Source organism: Lingula anatina, chromosome 3 (assembly GCF_051362555.1).
Source record: "Lingula anatina isolate TDL-2025a chromosome 3, LinAna3.0, whole genome shotgun sequence".
Taxonomy (NCBI): domain Eukaryota; kingdom Metazoa; phylum Brachiopoda; class Lingulata; order Lingulida; family Lingulidae; genus Lingula; species Lingula anatina.
Genome location: NC_141769.1, coordinates 7,684,886 through 7,710,049, shown reverse-complemented (window position 1 = coordinate 7,710,049; position 25,164 = coordinate 7,684,886). Strand labels below are relative to the sequence as shown.

Below are 25,164 nucleotides of genomic sequence, written 5' to 3'. Positions count from 1 at the left end.
AACATCCAATGGCACTATGTGGCACAATTATACGCTAGAGCTTTGTCTGAACAAAGCGCCATTTGTTTTCCACTTCACCATTTTCATGTCACATAAAAAAGTTTTTGATTCAGGTTTGACAAGTGTAGCCGTACTGTACGCTTCCTGAGGAAGCATTATGGATAATAAATGATATAGCATAAAAAAGGATAAACCAAGTACCCATTAAACTCGTTTGATGGGTCCTAAGACAAATGATGTTGCTGAAAAAATTTTTTAATCCCATTAAAATAAGAGATGGGTTACATAACCATATCTATATTGAATGAATTTGAATATTTGCAACGTATCATGGTCATAATTGACTGAGGTATTCGGAGCTGATTTAGTAACCTCAGTGCCGCATCTACCTCACAGTTTTTTTTTTTCATTTTTTTCAATACTTATCATAGGTGATTCTAAACTTAAAACTAATCTAAAAATTGTCCGATATATTTTACACCTAGTCGAAAAAATAACATACCCTGTTTTTCTATGTAGCCCTTTTTAGTTATCGACTTTGATCATGATTTGGATAAAATAGAAATAAATGGTGTAGTCTTTCAAAATATCATGCGCCTCAAAATCAGTTAATTTTTTTAATGTTGATTTTATGTTTGTCTATGTTATTTAAACAAATGACAAATATGAGATCATTGTACCAACTACTCAGTAAACCAGCATATCTTTAATGTATCTTTTAACAAATATACAAAGATCTTCAAAATAGTAAAAAAGATTCTTAAAATGGTTAAAATACCAACGCGTTCAAATGTTCATATGTCAATTAACTAAATATATACATTTTGTGTAGCAATAACATCTTGTCCCATGTCTGTATCTACCACAAAGAATAACGATAAATAAATCAAATAAATAATAATAATGACCTAATAAACAATTAAATCAAATGATTATTTTTCTGTGTAAGAACACATTGCATGGTCAGTTAACATCTGCAAATCGAGGATGCCTTTCATAGCCTCTAAATATTTTCCACCATCAACAACAATTTCACCAGAACCACTGCCCATTGTATGTTTTTGCTGCCTTTGAAATTCATCACGAACTTTAGCAGGATCTTTGTCACTAGTATCCATTTTTTCATCGAGTCCTTCACTTGTCAAGTCAACCTGTTGTGAAGCTGCAGATTTCTGACTCTTTTCTTTCTCAGCATCCTTTATAAGCTGCATGAAAGACTCCCTAATTTTGGCCTGCTCTGTTGTCATGTGATGAAGCACAGTTTCCATGGCAACCCTTTTGGTGTCACCATGGTGATATGGTAAGATAATAACATCATCTGGGAGATGCCCATACAGGGTATGGACTAGAAGCAGCAGCTGATTTTGATCCCTGAAATTTTAATAATAAAACAAGGCAGCAAAGCTGTCAAATGTACAGACAAAAAACAGAAAATAAAGATGCAAAAAAGGTCATTTTGTCAATTTTGATGCAATAATAAATAATGCTTATAATAGCACTGTCAGTCAACACTGAATTTTAATCTTGCACAACAGGTAACATGGTCAATAACAGGAGCGGACCCAGAGATATTTTCTGACAGTATTACAAAGTATCTATGTTGATCCATCCTCCATTTTGATGGTCTTCCAACAGAAAAAATAGATACCAGTCAATATAAACTTAATAACCTGACTGTCTTCCGGAAGACCCAGAAGATGGTCTCAATCCACCCCTTCAATAAGATTACAGTTTCAGGACCATGAGAGTTCAAATTCACATTATGAAAGTCTCAATATTTGAAAAATGATGACAGTGCATAAAATAATATTACATAATGTTTAAAGACATAAAAAACAATACAACTGCTTATGTAGAAATACAGAAAATGTGCAGAGCCCCAGGCAGATGAGAGCCTGCCTGGGGCTAAAAGTCACAAATGCAAGTGTTTGAGAAAAAATTATAAAGGAAAACAACAAAACTAGAAAAGCACTTTGAGAGTGCAGACCTCTGCCAAGGCAGCAATTGTTGATTATATTGATAATTGATTGATTATTGATCCGGACCACCACCAAAAATTAATCATTGTCCTCTTTGGCCCACTTCCGACAGTTCCTGAAAATTTCTGCAAAATCAGTCCATAACTTTTTGTGTTATGTGGATGACAGACAAACAGGGGTGAAAATATAACCTCCTTGGCAGAGCTTGAGGTAAATATAATTCCAATGAAGCTGCTATTCAAACTTTTAATCTTCCAGTTTGATATATATATATATATATATATATATATATATATATATATATATATATATATATATATATATATATATATATTTAAAACTTATTTGCAATATTAAACAAAATTTACCTGCATAATTATCACTGCTTCCTTATTATTAATCTAGCAAAGAGCTTTACCTTTGGGAGTTTACAGGGAAATATCAACAAGTGTGCTTTACGTAATCTCATTTAATGGCCTATTAAAGCAAATGACTTTATAACTCTGAAATTAATCTAGTGATACCCAAGGGTAATTTACAGACTGACCCACTCAAAGGTCTTCAGGCCCATAAGTCACACCTTAAGAAAAGCACAAAACCATAATGCCCAAAATAGGAGACTACCAATCCTGATGCAATAATACATTATGTTTAACTGCACAGTCAACATCAACTTATGCACAACAGGTAACACAGACGAAAGTAAAAGCATAAGGCTTCAGGCCCATCAGAGTTCAAGTTTATACTTAGAAAGTGCCAGAATGAGAAAAATGAAAATTTCACAAAAAATGCATAAATACAATAAACATGATAATCCGATAGAGCTGGTTTTCTCATGAGCTGAAGGCCAATCCTAAAAATCGTACTTGTAAGTTTAAAATTATAATAAGTAGCACAGTTTTCTTTTCATAATGTTTGCAGTGGCAGTGCAAAAAGATCGTCAATTTTGATGTAACATTACATAATAAATTAGAGAATAATTATCACCAATTTTTGTTTATTGACTATAAATAGGATGGACATGTAGAAAATATGATTACCATTTGGCTTCATGTCCATGGGAGCTCAGAGTCCCATAATGAATATGCCAAAAAAGATAATGAATATAACACTAAAATGTATAACTTCCAGAAAAAGAAGCCAATTAGACTGCTTTTCTAACTCAGGCTGCATTTTAGTCCTGTGTTTCTTTTTTGAAAGTTTGACAGTCATAAGTAACACGGTTTTTCCATAATGGTCATCAAGGCAGCAGCACCAAAAATTGTGTTTTCTGCTATTTTGATGCAACATTACATAATGCTTAACAGCATAATGACCATCGATTTTTAATAATAAAATATAAGTGTCATGGATTTTCACAAAATGTGACTAGCACGGGTCTTCAAGCCCGTGGAGGTTCTAAGTCGCACCTTGGAAATGCCAATATGTGAAAAATTAAATTTTCACAAAAAACTGTTTAATTGCCAGAAAAAATTACCAAACAGACTGCATTGCCAACTGAAGCTGTATTTTAGACCCATGTTTCTTTCCTGCAAGTTTGAGAACAGTAATTGACATGATTTTTGTTAAATGGTCATCATGGGATCGAGCAGTGCCCAAAATAGGGGTTTCTTCAAATTTTGATGCAACATTACATAATGTTTAACAGCATAATGACCATCAATTTTTAATTATAAAATATTAGTATCACGGATATTCAGGAAATGTGACAAGCAAAGGTCTTCAGGATCATGGAACTTCAAAGTCACACCTTGAAAATGCCAATAAGTGAAAAATTTAATTTTCACAAAAAACTGTTTAATTGCCAGAAAAATTTACCAAACAGACTGCATTGCCTACTGGAGCTGTATTTTAGTCCCATGTTTCTTTCCTGTAAGTTTGAGAACAGTAAGTGACATGATTTTCCTTAAATGGTCATCATGGGAGCAGTGCCCAAAATAGGGGTTTCTTCAAATTTTCATGCAATATTACATAATGTTTTACAGCATAATGACCATCAATTTTTAATTATAAAATATTAGTATCATGGTTATTCAGAAAATGTGACTAGCAAAAGCCTTCAGGCCCATGGAACTTCAAAGTCACATATTGAAAATGCCAAAATGTAAACAATACAGCACTGTTCTGAAATGGGTTTATTTCCATTTTTAACACTTTTTAAACATAAAACAAAATAAACAGTTTACTGCCATTTTTATATGACCAATGAAGAAAATTGATGAGATGGGAAAAGTATCAATAGAACAGTTTTAAATGCCCAACTTCCTCCATTCTGAGATTCTGAACATAGTGGATGAATGCATCTGACAAACTGCAATGATATGAGTTTATTTCCATTTTTGACACTTTATTACACAATACATGATAACAAGTTTGCCATCATTTTTACAAAATCAACTAACAATGTTGTAAAGATGCAGGAAATGCCAAACAAACACATTTACGTATCTTATTAGTTCAATAATGAGACTGTTAACATGCCTAAGAATTGAATGTGAGGAAATGTGAAAAAACAAGATTACCTTTTAAAATAATGGAATGATTATGCTGATTTTCAAACTCAACCTGCGTTTTAGTAAGATTGGCCCCTCCTGTGAGTATAATGACAATTGGCCAATCTGTTTTTCTTATATTGTGTTATCAGTGTTGCATATATACTGAAAAAAGTGAAAAAAAAACAGCATAAATTCCCTATAAGTGACCCGATCGTGCTGATTTTCGAATTTGACCTGCGTATTATGAATATTTATCAGTTCTGTAAGTTTCAAGCCAAAGGGTAAAACAGCTCTTCATTTATTGTGTTATCAGTGTTGCAAAAATGCTGAAAAAAAGTGAAAAAATAGCCTAAATTCACTAAAAATGACCCAATCATGCTGATTTTCGAACTTGACCTGCGTATTATGAATATTCATCAGTTCTGTAGGTTTCAAGCCAAAAGGTCAAATGGTTTTCCATTTATGGTGTTATCGGTGCTGCATATATGCTGAAAAAAGAGAATAAAAAATAGCCTAAATTCACTAAAAATGACCCAATCACGCTGATTTTCGAACTTGACCTGCGTATTATGTATATTCATCAGTTCTGTAAGTTTCAAGCCAAAAGGTACAATGGTTTTCCACTTATCGTGTTATCAGTGCTGCATATATGCTGAAAAAAGTGAAAAAACAGCATAAATTCCCTATAAGTGACCCGATCATGCTGATTTTCGAACTTGACCTGCGTATTATGAATATTCATCAGTTCTGCAAGTTTCAAATCAAAAGGCAAAATGGTTTTCCACTTATCGTGTTATCGGTAAAAGTGCACGGCGACGGCGACGACGGCGACGACGGCGACGGCGACGACAGACGCAGATGATGGCTATATGTACAGACACATCTGTGTCTGTACATAAAAATTCATATAAAAATATAAAAATGCCTTACCTCAGAACATTCTTTTAAATGCATTTCATTGGTTTTTTCCATCTCTTATCTTATCCTTGGAGAATATGTCTGAGTATGTGTGTGAGCTCTCATTTATATGTGACATTTAATGACTTAAAGTAATAAGTTAAAATCCTGCTCGATAAACAACACCACCCTCAGCTTTTACCAATGACAAAGCTTAAGTCTGAAATGTGCAAGATTGTGCTCACTTACACACTATCACAATCTTTCTAAAAATACATTACTTTGCCTGTGTTAAAGCTGTTTGATCAGTTGAAATACCATTTACCATCATCATAATTTATAATAAAGCATGTTAATATAAAGAAACCTTAAAATCAAATTTTCCTCACCATGCGTTTACTTCCACTGTAGCTCTGTGCCTCTCCAGATGCACAACCCTGACCCTTATATGATGAAAAGGTCCCTCGGCGTCCCCAGCATAGCTTTCTAAATATGCTACATATACCAGACCAGATTTTTGGATCCAAGATGGCAGATTAGGAAGACTGGAGACAGTAGACTTAAACTGAAGAGGAAAAGTTTCTTGCACTATGTCTAAAGCTAAGATGTTTCTGGAGATTTCAGTGCCTGAAATATATCAAGGAAAAGAGAAATTATTGTTTGTCCATGAAACTATTTAACATTTCTTTTTCTTTTCTTTATCATAAATCATAATCATTCATTAGTTTTCACAAAGTCCCTCAAAAGAATCAAGTGTACATTTGTCCTTTTCTATTTTTAAATTTCACTCTTATTACAACAGCCAATCATATATTTTTTTTCATTGTCTACATTAAAAACAAGGCAGCAAAGCTGTCAAATGTACAGACAAAAAACAGAAAAAAAGCGCAGGAAATAGGATACTGTCAATTTTGATGCATTAATGTATTATGCTTACTGTAACTGCATAGCCAACATCAAATTCTAATTCTGCATAACATTGAATTAGGATGAAAGTAAAATGTGAAACAAGCATTAGACTGAGTTCCCATACCTAGATCAATCTAACAGGATCAATCCAACTCCAAGGGGTTTCTCACTAAATTGCTTTCAGTTTAAGCGGCTTAGGATTCTGGCATGCCAGTTTCAGTAGGCGTGACAGACAGCTAAGCCACTTACATTGATTGCAATTTAGCGAGAATTCCCTTGGAGATACATCGATCCACAGTTAGCGTGATAGGGTGTGGAAATAGTCCCTAAGGCTTGAGGCTGCTAAGAGTTAAACTTTGGAAATGCCAGAATGAGATAAAGTGAATATTTCTTAAACTCATTGCTTAAACTCAATTTAAAAAAAAAATATATATATATATATATATATATATATATATATATATATAATCATACTTGTAAGTTAAAAAAATACAGAAAGTGTTACAAAGTTACAGTACAGGGCTCCTGGTGGATGGGAGTGATAAGTCACATCTTGAAAATGCCAGTTTGAAAAATTAAAAATTAAAGAAAAAATTACAAAAATATTCCACTAAAGCTCAATTCAGTCTAGCTGCATAACCATGATATGAATCATCCAACTTCAGTTTAAACAGTGTAAACAAGTCACAGAAATATAATATATTTTGTTTTACCACAAAAAGGGCAGTCATAGCTATTATTCTGATATCTGAACTTGTCATCAGACCATGTGACCTCCATAGGTGGCTATACTTTGTAATAATTTCTTAAGAGATTTTAACAAAAAAAACTTTTTAGAAAAAAAATTATTTGCCAAAAAAGAACAGTTATTATCCCTTTAACTGTAAAGTCAAGTTGCAAATATTGCACAACAGGTAGTATCAATAAAAGTGAACTGTTACATACCCTTGGGAGTTATAAGTCCCACACTGAAAATGCCAGTAGGTAAAAGATAAAAATTTCAAAAATATATACAACAGAATAACATGGTCAATAAGATTCAGTTTCAGGACCATATGTGAGACTTCAAATTCACATAATGAAAATCCCTATATGTGAAAAATGATGACAGTGCATAAAATAATATTACACAATGTTTAAAGACATAAAAACCAACACAACTGCTAATGTGGAAAAACAAAATACACAGCGCTTCTGGTGGATGACAGTTGAAAGTGTCATCTTGAAGATGCTAGTGTTTGAAAAAAAAATTAAAAGAAAATGTAAAATAAAACAACAAAAAATACCAATAAAGCTGCTATTCAAACTTTTAATCTAGCTGTACAATTACTAACATGATATGAATAACCCTATTGAGTTTGAGAATAATAAGGCACTGTTATTCATCTTAACATTAATGTAAGCGTTACACAAAATTTTTCTTTTGTAAACTTATTTTCAATATTAAATAACATTTACCTGCATAATAATAATCGATTCCTAATTATGTGACACAGTTAAGAGAGCTAAACCTATGGGACTTTACAATGAAATCTCAATGTGTGTTTATGTAATCTCATTTAATGGCCACTTGAAAATCAATTAAGCAAATTATTTTATAACCCTGAAATAACTTGAAAATCAATTAAGCAAATTACTTTACAACCCTGAATTAACTGCCTACTATCCATATACATTTATTGCACCAAATAGCACTCTACTGCATTGCTTTCAAAACAGAAAACAATTACAATGGTTTTCCAACACAAGCTGCACTTCAGTCTTTTCAGTAAGGTTGATTATCATAAGTAACATGGTTTTCCCTTAATCGCTATCCTGGCAGCAGTGTACAAAGTAGGGTTTTCTTCAACTTTCATGCAATATAACATAATACTTACCAGCAATAAACCATCAATTTTTTTATAAAAAAAAAAAAAAAGTATCATGGATATTCAGAAAATGTGATACGGAAAGGTCTCCAAGGACATGGAAGTTCAGAGTCACACTTTCAAAATGCCAAAATGTTAACAAGAGATAACTGTACTGAAATGATTTTCTTTCCATTTTCAACACCTTTTTTACATAAAACAATAATCAATTTACTGTCATTTTTATATGATCAACTAGGAAAATTGTTGACATAGGAAAAATATAAATAGAACAATTTATAATGTCCAATTTGCTCCATTTGGAGATTCTGAACATAGTGAATGATTGAATCTGACAAACTGCAATGATGAGTTCCTTTCCATTTTTGATACTTTATTACACAATGCACTATAATAGGTTTACCGTCATTTTTATATAATCAACTAACAATATTGTTAAGAAGCAGAAAATGTTAAAACAACACTTTTACATATCCAATTAGTTCTGTAATGAGACTGTTAACATGCTTAAGAATTAAATCTGAAGAAAAACCACTTATATACAAAAAGGCTAATAACTTCATCAAAACTTAACTGATCAAGCTTATTTTCAAACTTGATCTGTATACTGGTCAGATTGATCACTCCTGTGAGTTGCAAGATAAAAGGCTGATTGGTTTTCCTTAAAATGCGTTATCAGTGTTGCATGTATGCTGAATAAAGGAAAAAAACAGCATTACTTTTGTTAAAATAGTCCAATCATGCCAATTTTCAAACTTGACCTGCGTATTATAAATATTCACCAGTTCTGTAAATTTCAATCCAAAAGGAAAAACATTTTTACACTTATCAAGTTATCGGTGTTACAAAAGTGCTGAAAAAATTGAAAAAAAAAAAAAAAAAACAGGATAACTTCCATAAAAATTGCCCAATCTTGTTGATTTTCAAACTTGACCTGTGTATTATGAATATTCATTAGTTCTGTAAGTTTCAAGCCAAAAGAAAAAACAGTTTTCCACTTATTGTGTTATCAGTGCTGCATATATGCTGAAAAAAGTGAAAAAACAGCATAAATTCCCTAACAATGATCCAATCATGCTGATTTTCGAACTTGACCTGCCTATTATGAATATTCATCAGTTCTGCAAGTTTCAAGCCAAAAGGTTAATTGGTTTTCCACTTATCGTGTTATCGGTGCTGCATATATGCTGAAAAAAGTGAAAAATTAGCATAAATTCCCTAAAAATAACCCAATCATGCCGATTTTCAAACTTGACCTGCGTATTATGAATATTCATCAGTTCTGTAAGTTTCAAGCCAAAAGGTAAAATGGTTTTCCACTTATTGTGTTATCAGTGCTGCATATATGCTGAAAAAAGTGAAAAAACAGCATAAATTCCCTAACAATGATCCAATCATGCTGATTTTCGAACTTGACCTGCCTATTATGAATATTCATCAGTTCTGCAAGTTTCAAGCCAAAAGGTTAATTGGTTTTCCACTTATCGTGTTATCGGTGCTGCATATATGCTGAAAAAAGTGAAAAATTAGCATAAATTCCCTAAAAATAACCCAATCATGCCGATTTTCAAACTTGACCTGCGTATTATGAATATTCATCAGTTCTGTAAGTTTCAAGCCAAAAGGTAAAATGGTTTTCCACTTATCATGTTATCGGTGCTGCATATATGCTGAAAAAAGTGAAAAAACAGCATAAATTCCCTAAAAGTGACCCGATCATGCTGATTTTCGAACTTGACCTGCGTATTATGAATATTCATCAGTTCTGTAAGTTTCAAGCCAAAAGGTAAAATGGTTTTCCATTTATCGTGTTATCGGTGCTGCATATATGCTAAACAAGATAGCACTGTTCTGAAATGGGTTTATTTCCATTTTTAACACTTTTTTAACATAAAACAAAATAAACATTTTACTGCCATTTTTATATGACCAACTAAAAAAATTGATAAGATGGGAAAAGTATCAATAGAACAGTGTTAAATGTCCAATTTCCTCCATTCTGAGATTCTGAACATAGTGGATGATTGAATCTGACAAACTGCAATGATATGAGTTTATTTCCATTTTTGACACTTTATTACACAATACATGATAACAAGTTTACCATGTTTTTTACATAATCAACTAACAATGTTGTAAAGATACAGGAAATATCAAACAAACACTTTTAGGCATCTTATTAGTTAAATAATGAGACTGTTAACATGCTTAAGAATTGAATCTGAGGAAATGTGAAAAAAACAGTATAACTTCTAAAATAATGGCCCGATTATGCTGATTTTCGAACTCAACCTGCGTTTTAGTAAGATTGACCACTCCTGTGAGTATAATTACAATTGGCCAATCCGTTTTTCTTATATTGTGTTATCAGTGTTGCATTTATATTGAAAATAGTGAAAAAACAGCATAAATTCCCTCAAAATAACCCAATCATGCTGATTTTCGAACTTGACCTGCGTATTATGAATATTCATCAGTTCTGTAGGTTTCAAGTCAAAAGGTAAAATGGTTTTCCACTTATCGTGTTATCGATGCTGCATATATGCTGAAAAAAGTGAAAAAAACAGCATAAATTCCCTAAAAGTGACCCGATCATGCTGATTTTCGAACTTGACCTGCGTATTATGAATATTCATCAGTTCTGTAAGTTTCAAGTCAAAAGGTAAAATAGTTTTCCACTTATCGTGTTATCGGTGCTGCATATATGCTGAAAAAAGTGAAAAAACTGCATAAATTCCCTAAAAGTGACCCGATCATGCTGATTTTCGAACTTGACCTGCGTATTATGAATATTCATCAGTTCTGCAAGTTTCAAGTCAAAAGGTAAAATGGTTTTCCACTTATCGTGTTATCGGTAAAAGTGCACGGCGACGGCGACGGCGACGACGGCGACAGCGACGACGGCAACGACAGACGCAGATGATGGCTATATGTACAGACACATCTGTGTCTGTACATAAAAATCCAACATAATTCTTTAAACTATAGTTAAGATTATAATTACAACATTTCTGCTTCAGAAACTTCATGCTCTTGTCAAAACAATATTTACATTTAACAGATTTTCAATTATGTAGCTGTCTTACTAAGACATACCTGAAAGTTTATTCAGATCTTTCTCTCTCATTCTGACATAAAATTTGTCATTGCCAATGTCAGCAACATTTTGAAAACTTAGTGTCACCTGACCACAGATTCTCATGAATGACTTACTAACTGGGTCAGCACCATGGTTACCATGATCACTCTCTGACCAATGGAGAATCAAGTTACAACTGACTTGGGGGTTGACACCAAATTGTGGAATTTCTGCCCAAGCAGCAACGCTAATCTCTTCCCCATGAACAAGACACTGTTTGGATTTCTTTGAATCCATCTTAAATTTCAGTCTCTTTTCTGGAATTGAGTCTCCATCAAAATTATGGTGATTTAATTTCTCTCTCTTTGATGATAAAGCTTGGACTTTGGCATGAGATTCCATGTGCTGCACATTACTATTGGCACAAGGGACAATAGAAATCCAGATGTCAAAGCAATCACTGAAATGAAATGAAAAAGAAAATACACAATAATATGATTAAATGCTTAACAAAGTCATTTCAATAATTATTCCCATAACTATCACTAGGTTAACTGACATATTTCAGTGAGCTATCAAATGAAAGGCCATTCATGATCTTTCTTGTAGGCAAAATACCTCTTGGCAAATAAACCGTTTTTTATTTCAAAATGAATCTCAACAAGATCTGCATGATACAAAAGATCTGCCACTAGTGGCAGTAATTTAACAAACCATTATTATGCAAACAACTCACATTTGTGACACATTTTCCAGATCAACACCAATCACCCACTTCTCATGAACCAATCTCTGCCAGGTATCCCTCACTTCAAGGGTGTCTAGACACTGATAGCCTTTGGTCAAACCAGAGGAACTGGTACCTGTGTTATCACCATGATCAGCTTCCCTTACTGGACCCACCAGATGTACAAGATGTGGCTGATAATGTAGTTTTGAATATCTTTTAAAAGTGAACAATTCTTTAACTGCAGGAACTGGTCAAAAAAAACTATATACAATAGAATAACAGCCCCAAGTCATAAGGTGCACTAAGTAAGGGATATTCTTTATTGAATGTGCTGCAATTAAATGTAGTGCTGTCAAATTACACTTTGTTCTATTTATAGACCTTTAGATCAACTTCAAAATACCCTGTCCTCCTACCTTTGGTCACTTGAATGGAATAGCTCAAAGTTTATCAATGTTTACAACATAAAATATATTATTATGCAATTAAAAAACACTAGTCTATAATATTTTCTCCATATTTCCGTGTCATAATTTTATTTACTGATATCTCTTACTTCACAAGTGATTGGCACTTTTCTACCCAGATTCATATTCTCTATATTCTGGCATGTGCGTTCTATCAAACTCTGCTTCTTCCTGCACAAATATTCTGCCTCCCTTACTGCTGACAGGCCAGCCTAAAATAATACCAATTACCACATGACACAGATCAATCATTATTTGATTAAAATAAGAAGTTTCTGAAATGTAATTTGACCATGAAATTAACACTACGATTGGTCACTGAGCTTCAGAGCCATTGCATGTCAGCTACTTGATTTTAAAATCTCCATATTATCTTAATGTTTGTGTTATGACATACAGAAAATGAAAAAAAAAAAAAAAACTGGCCACTGTGTAGTTTTTCAGAGTAGGAAGAAAAGAGAAAGTGACAAAGGAGTTTAATTACCTGCAATCTGGCTTCCAGAGCCTGTGCAGTTCTTTGGAGATTTTCCTCATGATCAGTGCAGGGCACTTCAATATCTGCATTCACCTGACAGTGTTTATTATTACTAGTAATAATTAATTAGTAGAATTATTTTATCAAGAAAGGTACAGAAAATGACATAAATTCCAACATTAATATTAACATCAAATAAATTGTGAACATCTTCCACAGTTATAACTTTACAGGGGTTTTTCTTTTTTCTTTTCTTTCTTTCTTTTTTTGGGTGGGGTGGGGGGGGGGGGATTGGGGGCTGGGGGATATCATAATAATCATTTACTCAAATGTCCAATGTGCCACTTTTAAAATACTACACAATTCCAAATTTCCCTAAAACTCATTTCTATTTGTCTACAAACACCTTGGTTTACCAACCTGTTCAGAATCAAATTTATGCAGGCAAAAATCTGTCAGCAGGAACTGTGTGACCATGCCCTCTGTACCATCTGCATTGTTGTACACCAGCAATACTTGGTCCGAGCCACATCCAATAAAATCATCCACCAAAACTTTCTTGACATCTTGGAACAAATCTACCTGCTGTAAAACCACAGGACAACATGAGTCAATTCCAGATCAGCAAACCTTGTTAGACTTTCTTGATGGTTTCAACCTGATATACATTTAAAAATTATTTTTATTCAAAGGTGTAACCAGATAATGTGAACATTTCTCTTAAAAATTAACTGGCATCTGATGCAAATGAAAAAGTAAATGCGTTAGGTGAGCCACTATTATATGTGAACACAATCCCATGTGCATCTGCCATCTGCAACTAGAGCAAAGCAAATGTGGTAGAGGAGATAATATAATGAGAAACAGATTGTTTTATTAAAAAGACTACAACAATTATTTCAAATAATCTCCACATAAAGTCCCAAGGAACTTTATAAACCATGAGTAACAAATGATAAAACAGCCATCATGATTGCTAAAATATACCTTTAAATGGAGCTCATCGAAAACAATCAACTGTCCAGTTGCAGAGGCCACTACCACATTACACTGACCACCCATGGTCTCCACCACTTTAACATCAACAGCATCATTAAAAGGCATTTGGACGCATCTGTGGACAAGTCCATTTTGAAACTGCAGCAGCTGACCATGAGTTGTGCAAGCAAAAACATCTGAACTGAAAGTATTTGCAGAATAACTTGTGTCCATATCTGAAGACTGGGCATGTGTCTTGGTTATATACCATGCTGACAATTCTGACTGACTTGTCCTTTTGGGAGTGCCTAAGTGCTGCACTGTCATACAGCTTATTATGTCTGCATATATGTCTGGAAATAAGTTTGTTGGGGTTTGCTCTACAACAAAACTAACTTTGTCTTCCACACTTCTAGAAAAGACAGCACCATTTTTCTTGATGATAAAGCCATAAAATTTAAAACAGTCGTCTTCACTGTCACTATCAGAAATGTCCTGATCCATCCTTTCATGCTCTTTAACACTGCTCTGGGTCTTGCAAAGAATGTACACCTGTGAATCCCATGAGTCAGGGATCAATGAAGCCCACTTTAACTCCAAAAGTGCTGAAACGTGTACCGGTAAATCCACTTTACATACAACAGTATTTGTTGAATTTGGGTAATTATGTGTAAAACTTACAGTTAGGCCTTCAATCCATAGCACATTTGGTCCATCAAATAACTGTAATTCCTCTGAGTTTAACAAAAGCAGCTGAGAGAGATTTTGTTTGTCAGAAAACTTTCTGATGCAAATTAAGTTGTTTTCACTTGTTGTAATCACATAATAAACGTGCCCCTGGTTTACTTTCCTCTCTGATCTCTGAAGAAGTATGCAGTTTATGTTTTGTCCTGTTGAAATTTCTTTAACCTTGCAAACTTTTAGAACATCAAAATTCACTCCTGGGTTATATGAAATATCAACAGGAGAGCCACTTTCCGCGTCACCACAAAACCTGCAAGTTGCAAGATCAAAGTTGTAAAAAGTACCTCTAATTTCAGAAAGATCGTTATTTCCTCGTGCTCCCCAAGAAAGTGTCAGCAGTTTTCCGTCACAGGTAGTGAAATAGTGTGATTTGGTGGCCATTTTAAGCGACGAAGGGGACAAGTGTCGGCCTATTTCAAGATAAATGAGCTTCGTACGAGCCGCTGTCCTCCATGTTGTAAGCAAATTGGGCCACGAGGAGCAACAGCCAATCAAAACAGCATATTATTGCGGTCATCCAATCACTAGCTTAATAATTAGGTCAATTGCAGTTGCCCATTTACCCGGAAGTGGAACTTGTGACAGAATGGCCGGAGATGCGGCTTTGCTTTATCAGGTGACACATTATTACATTTAATAACATTTTCCTTGCCAACCTTTAAGAGTCATTTCTAATTTAGGTTGCATATTAATGAACTTGATTTTTTTGCAGGAATTTCAAGGTCAAGTGAGTGAAGCAAGAGAAGAATTCTTCGAGAAGTACAAAGGTATACTTCCCTCACGTGATGGCAAACGTAAACATTGCTTTCAGGGTCATGCATGTTTTACTTGGTGCACGTCAAAAAGTGTAGGCGTATTTGAAAGCCTGTTAGCTTCAGTTTGGTTATCTCGTTGTGAGATAACGATAGTGATATTGTCACGAGGATGTCATTGATGAAAAATATATTTAGACATCATTGACTCTGTCAACGTACTAGTACATGTAACACAGACATGTACGAGTATAAATTGTATATATTAACGGCACATGGTCCTTTGGGCGTCTTGAATTTAAGAAAAGAAAAAAAAAGACAGAGTACTTAATTGAATTTATTATAAATTTGAATAATGTGATACATAATTTATGCAGAGTGCTTATATCACCATGAACAAGAACAGAAAAGTGAATTGTAATGGATACTGTGCATGGTAGATGTAGGTTAATTATGATCTATTCCTATGCAGCAGAATAGGTCAAAGTTTTGCTCAGAACATTGATATGTAGCAATGTCTTCATCACTGACAAGGACAAAGAGAACATCATGTACATTATGGCATCGATTCATAATAAATCTAGATAACTACCTGCAGTTCTCCAAACATCAAATGTTCATCATTCATCATCATCTTATACTTTTATCATAAACAGAGGTAATGTTTACAAATAGTAAAACATCATGATTATTGGTTATTTTATCACAGATTTTGAGGTTTGTCAGAAGAACATCAGCAAAAGGTGACTTTTTTATGAAGGCAAAAAATTTCTGAAAAAGTATTCAGCATATGAATCTGTCACTTTCAGAAAATGTAGACAAGAAGCTATATGATGAGAGAGACCTGTCAAAGCTCCGGTCAGATGATCTCTGGGTACGTCAGTTCTTGCTGAGCAGGAAGGGAGTAGTGGAGGATGCTGTGGTCATGATGGACATGTCCCTGAGGTGGAGGAAAGAATGGGGAGTTAATGGTATGTTAATAGCAAACAGTGTTTAATTAAATTTTATTTATTTATTTATTATATTTTTTTTGCTAATCCAAATTTTGAACTTATTTGTATAGTACTGATATAAATTGAAAATTTAGATGTTTCTAAACTAGTAAAATAACAAAGTTAACATAATTTAGCCAGAAATGGCAAACTATGTATTTTGCAGGATTTTGTATTTCAAATTAAAGGTTTTGTGGCAACTTGATTGAAAATTATAATAACATTCAATTTTGGATAAATGCTTATTAAAGACACTAGCTTGAGGATTTGTTTTGAAGCATGCACGTACTTCTTTTAGCCTCCATATTTACAGACAGTTGTCTTTTTTCCTCACTTTCAGATTTGAAACATGATTCCTTTACACTAGATTTTTGGGAGGGAGGTGCTGTTTACTTCCACAGTAAAGATAAAGATGGACAAAAGATATGTAAGTTAGTAAACGCAAAATATTGGTTAGAATTATATTCATGAAAAATCTTTAAATTACTTTTATATTGCATTCATTTTAAATTCATTTATTTATAAAAATCAGCAGGTAGCTATTTGTTATAAAAATTATCTCTATTGATAGTACTGTATAGCAATTATTTTAAATGACCTACATTGAGCAATTATATATTGTCAAAATATAACTTTAAATCAGCAACTCTGAAAGCCACAAAGAACTGTTAGATTCTATTTTAAAAATGTTTGTAAGTACTAGTCTAAGAGTTTACAGTTTTTTTTTGTTTTTGTCATTTATTACAGTGTATTTTGATGTACAGCAGTGTAAAAAGGGTGACCAAGATGTCATGGTACAAGTAAAGAAATTCATAGCTTACCATTTAGAACTGAGTTGCAGAAAAAGGCCGGGAGAGAGGATAGTGCTCCTGATGGACATGAGTATGGCAGGAATGTCCAATGTAGTAAGTAACAGAGATGTTGAGAATAGCTCTAGTTTCAAAGCCGACACAGGCTGTATTCTTCATTTTTAAACTTTCATAGATTTTGCTTGACGTGCCTGAACTTTAGTGGTATTTCACAGAAGCTTACTGTGCCATTCACAAATATTAGATGGGTCTGTAAGCTATGTCGTATACAGTTTTGCGAAATCAAGATGGCTGGATATATGTCAGTACTTGGCATGGCACACTTTATATGAACTCATTGATGTCAGTCAGTCTGATAAGTGAGCACGTATTATATAAAGATTTAAAAATGAAGAAGCTGTCATGAAGTTCAGGAAAGAGATAATAGAATGAGAAGTTAAGGCAGTGCAAGGTCTTGCACAGTGTTAGTTAGTTGCTATAATAGCTAATGGCCTACCTCATGACTTATGCCAGTTTGTGACTAAAGAACTCCTCCCTGCCAATTACAAGTAATAATAGAATAAATTATCGTTTATAATTTAGTTTAGGTAGTGTAGAACTTTGAGTTATGCTGGTTTGTAATACATTTTCAACATTACCAAGTATTGAAGTAATTACTATTTCATTTCAGGACTTAGATTTGCTAAAGTTTCTTATAACAGCCTTCACAACCAACTTTCCAGCTCTTCTAGGTATGTCACTAAATAAACTTGAATTGATTAAAAATGTTTAGTTATTTATTAATTTAATTGTTTACTTTTTTAACTGCAATTTTCTCACTTTTTTTGATGTTACATTAATAATTACCAGAAATGGCACAGTATAGATATTTTCTAAATGTGTATTCAAATTATGTTTTGCACACATAAAATGATGATTTTTGTTGATTTCCAAAGTCATTTCCTTTTGTGACTCAATTAACATGTGCACCTATATTGTTTTTTTTCCTTTCCAGCATATTTCCTTATTTATGAAATGCCATGGTTATTTAATGGTAAGTGTATGGATATGAAAGATGATGATTCAGAATATTGATTCTAAACAAAACATGTTATTTTAATGCACAAAGGCAATTGTAGCTTAAGCCAGTGCACAGTGCATGTTAATGCTAATTTGATTAATTTGTTTTTAGGTACAAATTATGATTGTTTCTCACAAAGTTGAATAACTTTAATACCTTATTTATTTTATTTATTTTTATGTCAAAACGAGTTTTTCACAGAATCTAACCTTTTGACATAGTTAAATCTATTGCAAACCATGTGATCTAAAATATCAAACAGGATATTAGACTAACAGTGCTTCATTTTGGGAAATATTTCCATTCAGTTTTGTTCAAATATATTAATCACAGCATCATAAAATGTGATTTATATTTCAGCAATTTGGAAGATTGTTAAGACTTGGCTAAATGCAGAACAAAGTAAAAGAGTGATATTTGTGAAGAAGACTGGAATTCAAGAATACATCAACAAAGAAGAACTCTGGGAACACATGGGAGGCTTGGTAAAACATTTTGTACATTTTGTTATCCATTTCTCTGATAAGTCTTCAAATATATGTGGCAATAGCTTTTTATCGTGTGTATATTTCGTATTATCTTGATGTGTGAAACAAAGTAATAGAAAATCTTGTAGACTAAAATATGTATAACAATATTTGAAATCAGCAATATTCTGTTGCTCTCATTTCGCCCAAGATGTCGGAGTATTCCAAGACAAGCTAAAACCCAACTACACATAATTATGTGCAAGTTGTAGTCTTTCCTCCTGGCTTTCATATAATTAAAATTCACCATTTTTCAATCTCCTGTTTGTTAAAACAGTATTGTATTATGACAGTTTTGTTTATTTATTGATTTATTTTATAGGATACATATAAATATCACTACATTCCACCTACACCAGATGAGGACAGTCCAGGATCAGATAATTCTCCAACTGGGAGACGGAAACAGGTGAGAGACCATAGGACAATCTGAATGAGTCAGTTGTGACATCATAATGATCACAACTTGAGGCTTCCTCTTACATTGCTGTGACATACCTGGTATCCGTATTGTTTTTGTCAGGGCATTGTGATGTCACAGTGTCATTTTCATCTTAAAAGTTACAATTCTGATATCATAAAACATGGTAGTGACATATAGTGACATATCCAGCTTTAAGTGTCCATGATTGTGAATATCACAATGTATTATAACAGCAAAATAACATTGTGGTCCTAAACTATAAGCATTGTGACATCACAAAGAATATAAGCTGTATGTGATGTCATTTAAGACAAGGGGCTCTATGGCATCACAGATAAAAACTGATTGTAAGGTGAAAGCATTATGACATCACAATAGAATATGTGTTGCTAAGTGACAGTGTCTATGGCAACACTGACTGCAGGGTTTGGGATGTGGCCTGCTAATGGAGGACTGCTGTGAGTTCCCTAGAGAAGGTTATGTGCAGGAAGTTGTTTGTTCTTATGAAGATTTGATAGCCAAATCATCACTTGATACGGTGAGAATAAGATGATATTGTTGAAACAGAGCACCTTTTGGATTTAATACAAGTTCACGTGTGCAAAGGGTGCCTTTCATTTTTCTTACCTAAGATGAATGTTTACTTGCTTATTAGCATTAATTAGCAATAGTTTAAAAATGCAGTTTCTTATAGAGTCTCTACATTGTGTGGATCTCCAGTACTTGCTTTTGCCTCATGTTGATAATCATATTTGACTGCTTGCCCCTCTTTTTATGTATAGCTTTTTTGAGTCGCCTCTTCATCCTGATCTTTTATTGTAATCTTTCTAATATAATATCTTCCAGCTGCTCAAAAATTTTCAACCAGTATTTCAACCTTTAATTTTTTTATTTAATTTTTAAAAGTGGACTTTTTTGATTGGCCATTCTCTCTCCTTTTTTAAAATATTTATCTTAGGGTAAAAGTTTGATTATATAACATAGTCATGAATGTAACATCAGCAGTGAAACATATGAAGCATAACAGAGAATTGTTACAGGTCACATTTGCTGAACAGGACACGATGTATAATAGTTTTGATGCCAGTGGGGAGGTGGGAGAGGATGACAAGTCTGATAGATTGGTAAGTTTACTCTTTATGTAAAAGTCTGTAAGTTTATAATAATGGAATTCAACCAAGAAACACAACTTTAGAATTTATGAGAAAACATGCTACTTGAAAATATCAGTCATGAATAAATTCTCTCAGATTTTATTCATTGCAGCACCGCACTCTATTGTCTAGCATAATTTTTTTCTGGCTGATCCTGCAAAATCTTACTTCATTTTATGCAAAGTTGCAAGTCTCTTGGCTTGCTTGGATGGTTGCCATTGTAAAATTTGGAGCCATTTGTAAGTTTAAACTAATTGTAAAAGCCATAGAATTGGCAAGTTTATTCCAAACACTCACCAGATGAGAACTTCACCAGTATTAGTGTTGAAGTGCTGAAGTTCTGAATCTCTGCCTGGGTGAAAAAGTTTCAAACGATCGTTGTTAGGTATATTTATTTATTTTCATTTAAATTACAGTATAACAAGCATTATCTACAGGCAATCCAAGCAACCAGATGTCATCAACATCATCATTATTATTATTATTATTATTATTATTGATTTTTCCTCTTCTCAGAGCATGTCAAGTGTTCTCTCCAGGCAGTCTCAGGGACCAGGCAGGCAAAAGATGGTCAGTGGTAGGAAAAGACAGAGAGATGATCAAAATATCTACACAGGGCGGCTCATAATTATCAGGTAACTTCTACTGTTTGTATTTGTTATCGGCTTTCAGATCTACTACTTGGCTGTATTATCACATTTAATCTGAGTTGTTATAAGGCAAGTATTAATGAACATTTTGACATTTTCTATGAGCTCTTTTTTGTATTTCTGGGGGGAGGAAGGATGTATAAAAAAATCTACTCTGTCATTTTTGGATGTTGATAGGTATATGTTGCAACAAATGTGCATTGCCATGAATGAATTATGATAATTGTTCACTGTGCAGCTTCATTGTTTTCACCATCAAATTTAAAAGTATCTTTAATAAGTTTACAGTTTTAAGTTTTTGCTATGAAAGAAGCAATAGCTTACCTCTTACAGCTATTTGTACAAAAAAAAAACAACTTTTTTTCTGTTTTAGTCCTGCTGATGAATTGGAGTTTGCTGTGGTTGACAATTCCAAGGAAACATTAGATGTTATTTCTTTAACTAACAGAATGCAAAAACAAGTGGCATTTAAGGTATCAGTTGAGAGGATTTTTTACTTGTACTGATCACATACAATTTTTTTTTATGTTTTAAAGTATCAAAAGTAGTATATTTTACTGCAATGAAAGTAGGCCCTATCCAATAAGTGTATAAAATGATCTCATATGATATGGGGAGCAATTTATAAGGAATATTTAATCTATACAGCCAGTCTTCATTTTAATGTTTTTCTTTCTTTATGTAATTTTGTTTTTATTAATTAATTAATTAATTAATTAATTTATTTATTTATTTATTTATTTATTTATTTATTTATTTATTTTATTATTATTATTTTTTTTTTTTGGGGGGGGGGGTTGGGATGAAGGGAGTGGGGTGAGGGCAGATCTTTCCTCATCAAAGTAATAGGAAAAAGGTAATCTTAAGATTATGTGACACATATTGTATGTTGAATTTCAGGTGAAAACCACCTCCCCCGAAAAATACAGGGTACGTCCAAGTGCTGGGGTAATCAATCCAGGTTCTTGTGTGGAAGTCAATGTGTATTTATTACCAGGTAAATGTACACACTTTGGTGGTGTTCTTTTGAATGCTACTATGTTTCTCCAAAGCACAACCCAAACAATATGTTTCTTTCATTTTTTTTAATTTTCTAACCACATTGAACTCCTCTGTGGCTTGCCTGGTAAGTGATAGCCCTCTGTCCCCCCTATCCCTGCTGATAGCCCCTGTCCAACCTAAAAGGTATTAATTGACCCGGTATTTATCCTTTTTGGGAAATTGATATTGTGTACAACTGCACTGATGGTTTACTGTGGTGTGACCAGCATTGCATTAGGTGTACTGTGGCAATGACCATCAAAATATTGCTCTCAGTAAGAATGAGATCGCAGTCATTGAAATAATAAGCACTTATTACTATAGAGATAAAATGAAAATAAGCTTAAATAAGACCAGTGAACTATTAAGTTTTTATTCCTTTTTTCCCCAACTAGAAGAAAGAATTTAAAGTCTTGACGGTTTTCTGTTCTTTTACTTTTATTAACCATCAGGTAGATTGTGATTTCATCCTCTGAAAATTTAATGATGAAATTGTTGGCATTGATCTTAACTTTATGAAAACATTGTTAGATTCATTGATAAATTTTGTTTGTAGAATGAAAGTAGTATTTATTTTATTATGAGTGTCATGTTTTTACAGGATTTCATCAAACAATCAACCGTGATAAATTTCTTGTAATGGCCATGGAAAACCAAGAAAATGTGTCATCTGCTTCTGACATCCATGAAATGTGGAAAATGGCATCTAGAGAGAGTGTGACAGAACACAGGTGAAAATCTTTAAATTATATCACTTCGTCAAATGAACTAGGTACTTTCATACCAACATTGCTTCTATTGTGATAATATAGCTAAAATGCTATGCAGCACCCATCAACATTGCCTTCTCAAACATTTTAAAAGGCACACACTAAGCATTAGACCTTTTATTACGCTATATATTAATCTTTCTGAAAATTTGAAAAGTTTTTCCATTATTCACTGAAGTCCACCACCCCCATGACTGTTAACAAAATTACTATCAATCAACCAGTTTTTGCATTCAACATCTCTAAATTTTGAGTCACTCTAGAAATGGGGATGGAGACTGATGAATTTCACTTGCAAAAAAAATTAAAACAGGCTCTGTGTAAGGATTTTTGCAATTGCAAGTATTACAAGGGAAATGGGTGACTGTATTAAAAAATGTAGACCATGACAGTCACTTCTAACCAGAAAGATTTGATTTGCTGATTTAAAGCTAATCCTCAATGTTTCAGACTTCGATGTGTGCTAACACAGGCAAAAACGGATTCTGAGGAAGATGTCCCCATGCAACTGCAGGATCAGTTGAAGGATATTAATAATAAGGTAAACTATATGCAGTTTTTTATTCCGTTCTGAAAAAATGAATTGGTAATGTTCCACAAAAAAAAAAAAAATGTTAGTGATATTTAGAAATGCTGATCCAAAAGTTTTGAAAAGGTAGTTGACTTGGATTGGAAAAGTAGAATTTTTGTGAAATATGAAAAATATTTATTTTTTTAATTGCCAATACTATTATACTATTATATGGTTTTCTAACTTGTTGGTCCAGTGGATTTGATTTAGTTTAATATCAGGATACTGTTATTTTTATATAAGTACCTACTACATGTACTCTTTTATTAACTGGATGGCTTAAATATTGGAGTGCTCGCCTCTGGTGCAGTAGGTCGCGGGTTCAATCCCCGGCCAGGTCAAACCAAAGACCATCATAAAAATGGTACCTACTGTCTCCTTGCTTAGCAATCAGCATATAAAGGTTGAAGTAGGGAACAAAGCCAGTACTGTTGAATGTCTGGTAACAGAGGGCCATACATAACATGTTTACCCTCTTTAAATAAAGTTCAAATTATTATTATTATTATTATACCTATTTTCTAGCAGTTCTTATGTGGCTGAAATATAGATTCATTTTAAAGTTTAATTTGTAACTGTCTGCTCTTTCATCTGATTTTCACAGTAAATAACCATATTAAATAATAGGAAATATGTTTAATTGTTATCATAAGTCATATTCTTTTTTCATTGAGCTCGTACATGACTGGTATAAATGTATATATTTAATTTCAGCTCAAGCAAGTTCTTGAAGAGAATGCTGTGTTGGATAAAAGATTAAGACACATGTTCACCCTGCTTCTATTTGTCATTGTCTTGCTGGTGTTACTGCTTGCAGTGGTACTGTATCTGACTCAACAAGGACAATATGCTGGACATCTTCCAAAACCGCCAACCAATACCTGCTCTCTGTTATAGTAAACTAACTATTAATATAAAGCTCTATAACGTATTCCAAATTATTTAAAGAAAAATTTACCATGGTCACAATTATATACATAAAAGATATCTAAGATTTATTAATATTGCATGATATTATAGTGAAGATCTGATTTCAATGTTTTAGAAGAATAGTAATGAACAAAACAGAGTTGTTTCATATTGAGTATATATCTTTCATATAAATGTCTTCAAAAATGCCAGATGTTCATGATAAAAAGTTCATTTTTTTTTTTAAAAAGGCAGCTTACATGTGTATTGTGCTTTATTTTGTAACACTTTCAAAACAAAATTCACTGGGGAAAAGGCGTTTGTGTAGGAAATGTGGTGTGATTTATCTTTAGTCAACTTTGGCTTGAAGGTGACTATTTTGATGTTGTTAATATTTTTAAAAAAGCACTTAATCCATTGGTCAAACTAGTATGTAACTTGTTACGATTATGACAGATTTTATACATTGTGAAACAAAAGCAAGTTCTATCACCAGAATTGTTCAAATATATAAGAATTCTGAACACGAAGTGGCTAGTTTCTTTTTCATTGTTTTGCTGGACTGCAGTCGTCATTTTGTGTCAAGAGAATTGAGTACTAAACAGAGGCACTCTGATTTATTATTTCCTGAAATCCAGGCGCCTACGGACATCAATTAACAGCTCAGCTAAAAATGTGCATCACAAGGTTAATGTCCTTGAACAAGTGAACTACCTGGTCGACGGACCCCCGAGAGCTCCGAGCTCCACCAAGGTAAAAGATAAAAATTATTTCAGATATTACAGGAGACCTGGATTCGGTTGGAATCGCTTCTTTCTTGAGGGGGGGGGGGGGAGGCTTCAGTCAGAAAATTCCACGTGTCCGGTAAGCGTCAAATGCAAAGG

The 25,164-nt window shown here is 33.3% G+C and overlaps 2 protein-coding genes across 4 annotated transcripts; one reads left to right on the top strand and one right to left on the bottom strand.

The window, feature by feature from the left end:
- Window positions 1–691: 691 nt before the first annotated feature.
- LOC106166969 (uncharacterized) lies at window positions 692–15,002 on the bottom strand. Of its 3 annotated transcripts, none has more exons than XM_087008352.1 (8): window positions 13,887–15,002; window positions 13,320–13,484; window positions 12,909–12,992; window positions 12,514–12,636; window positions 11,964–12,148; window positions 11,245–11,687; window positions 5,761–5,998; window positions 692–1,371 (listed from the first exon to the last, which is right to left on the bottom strand). In XM_087008352.1, the coding sequence occupies exons 1-8, from the start codon at window positions 15,000–15,002 to the stop codon at window positions 933–935; spliced, it is 2,793 nt and encodes a 930-aa protein (XP_086864478.1). In that variant the 3' UTR covers window positions 692–932. The 3 variants fall into 3 exon arrangements, with proteins under 3 accessions (XP_086864478.1, XP_086864479.1, XP_086864480.1); XM_087008353.1 differs by having other exon boundaries at window positions 11,362–11,687; XM_087008354.1 differs by having other exon boundaries at window positions 13,320–13,557; window positions 13,887–14,048.
- Window positions 15,003–15,060: 58 nt separating this feature from the next.
- Window positions 15,061–24,810, top strand: LOC106170335 (motile sperm domain-containing protein 2). The gene is made up of 16 exons (XM_013550178.2): window positions 15,061–15,237; window positions 15,334–15,388; window positions 16,183–16,344; window positions 16,706–16,792; window positions 17,113–17,270; window positions 17,845–17,905; window positions 18,169–18,207; window positions 18,595–18,719; window positions 19,084–19,170; window positions 20,226–20,309; window positions 20,856–20,974; window positions 21,363–21,462; window positions 21,890–21,986; window positions 22,632–22,761; window positions 23,251–23,341; window positions 24,086–24,810. The coding sequence occupies exons 1-16, from the start codon at window positions 15,208–15,210 to the stop codon at window positions 24,266–24,268; spliced, it is 1,608 nt and encodes a 535-aa protein (XP_013405632.2). The 5' UTR covers window positions 15,061–15,207; the 3' UTR covers window positions 24,269–24,810.
- Window positions 24,811–25,164: the final 354 nt, after the last annotated feature.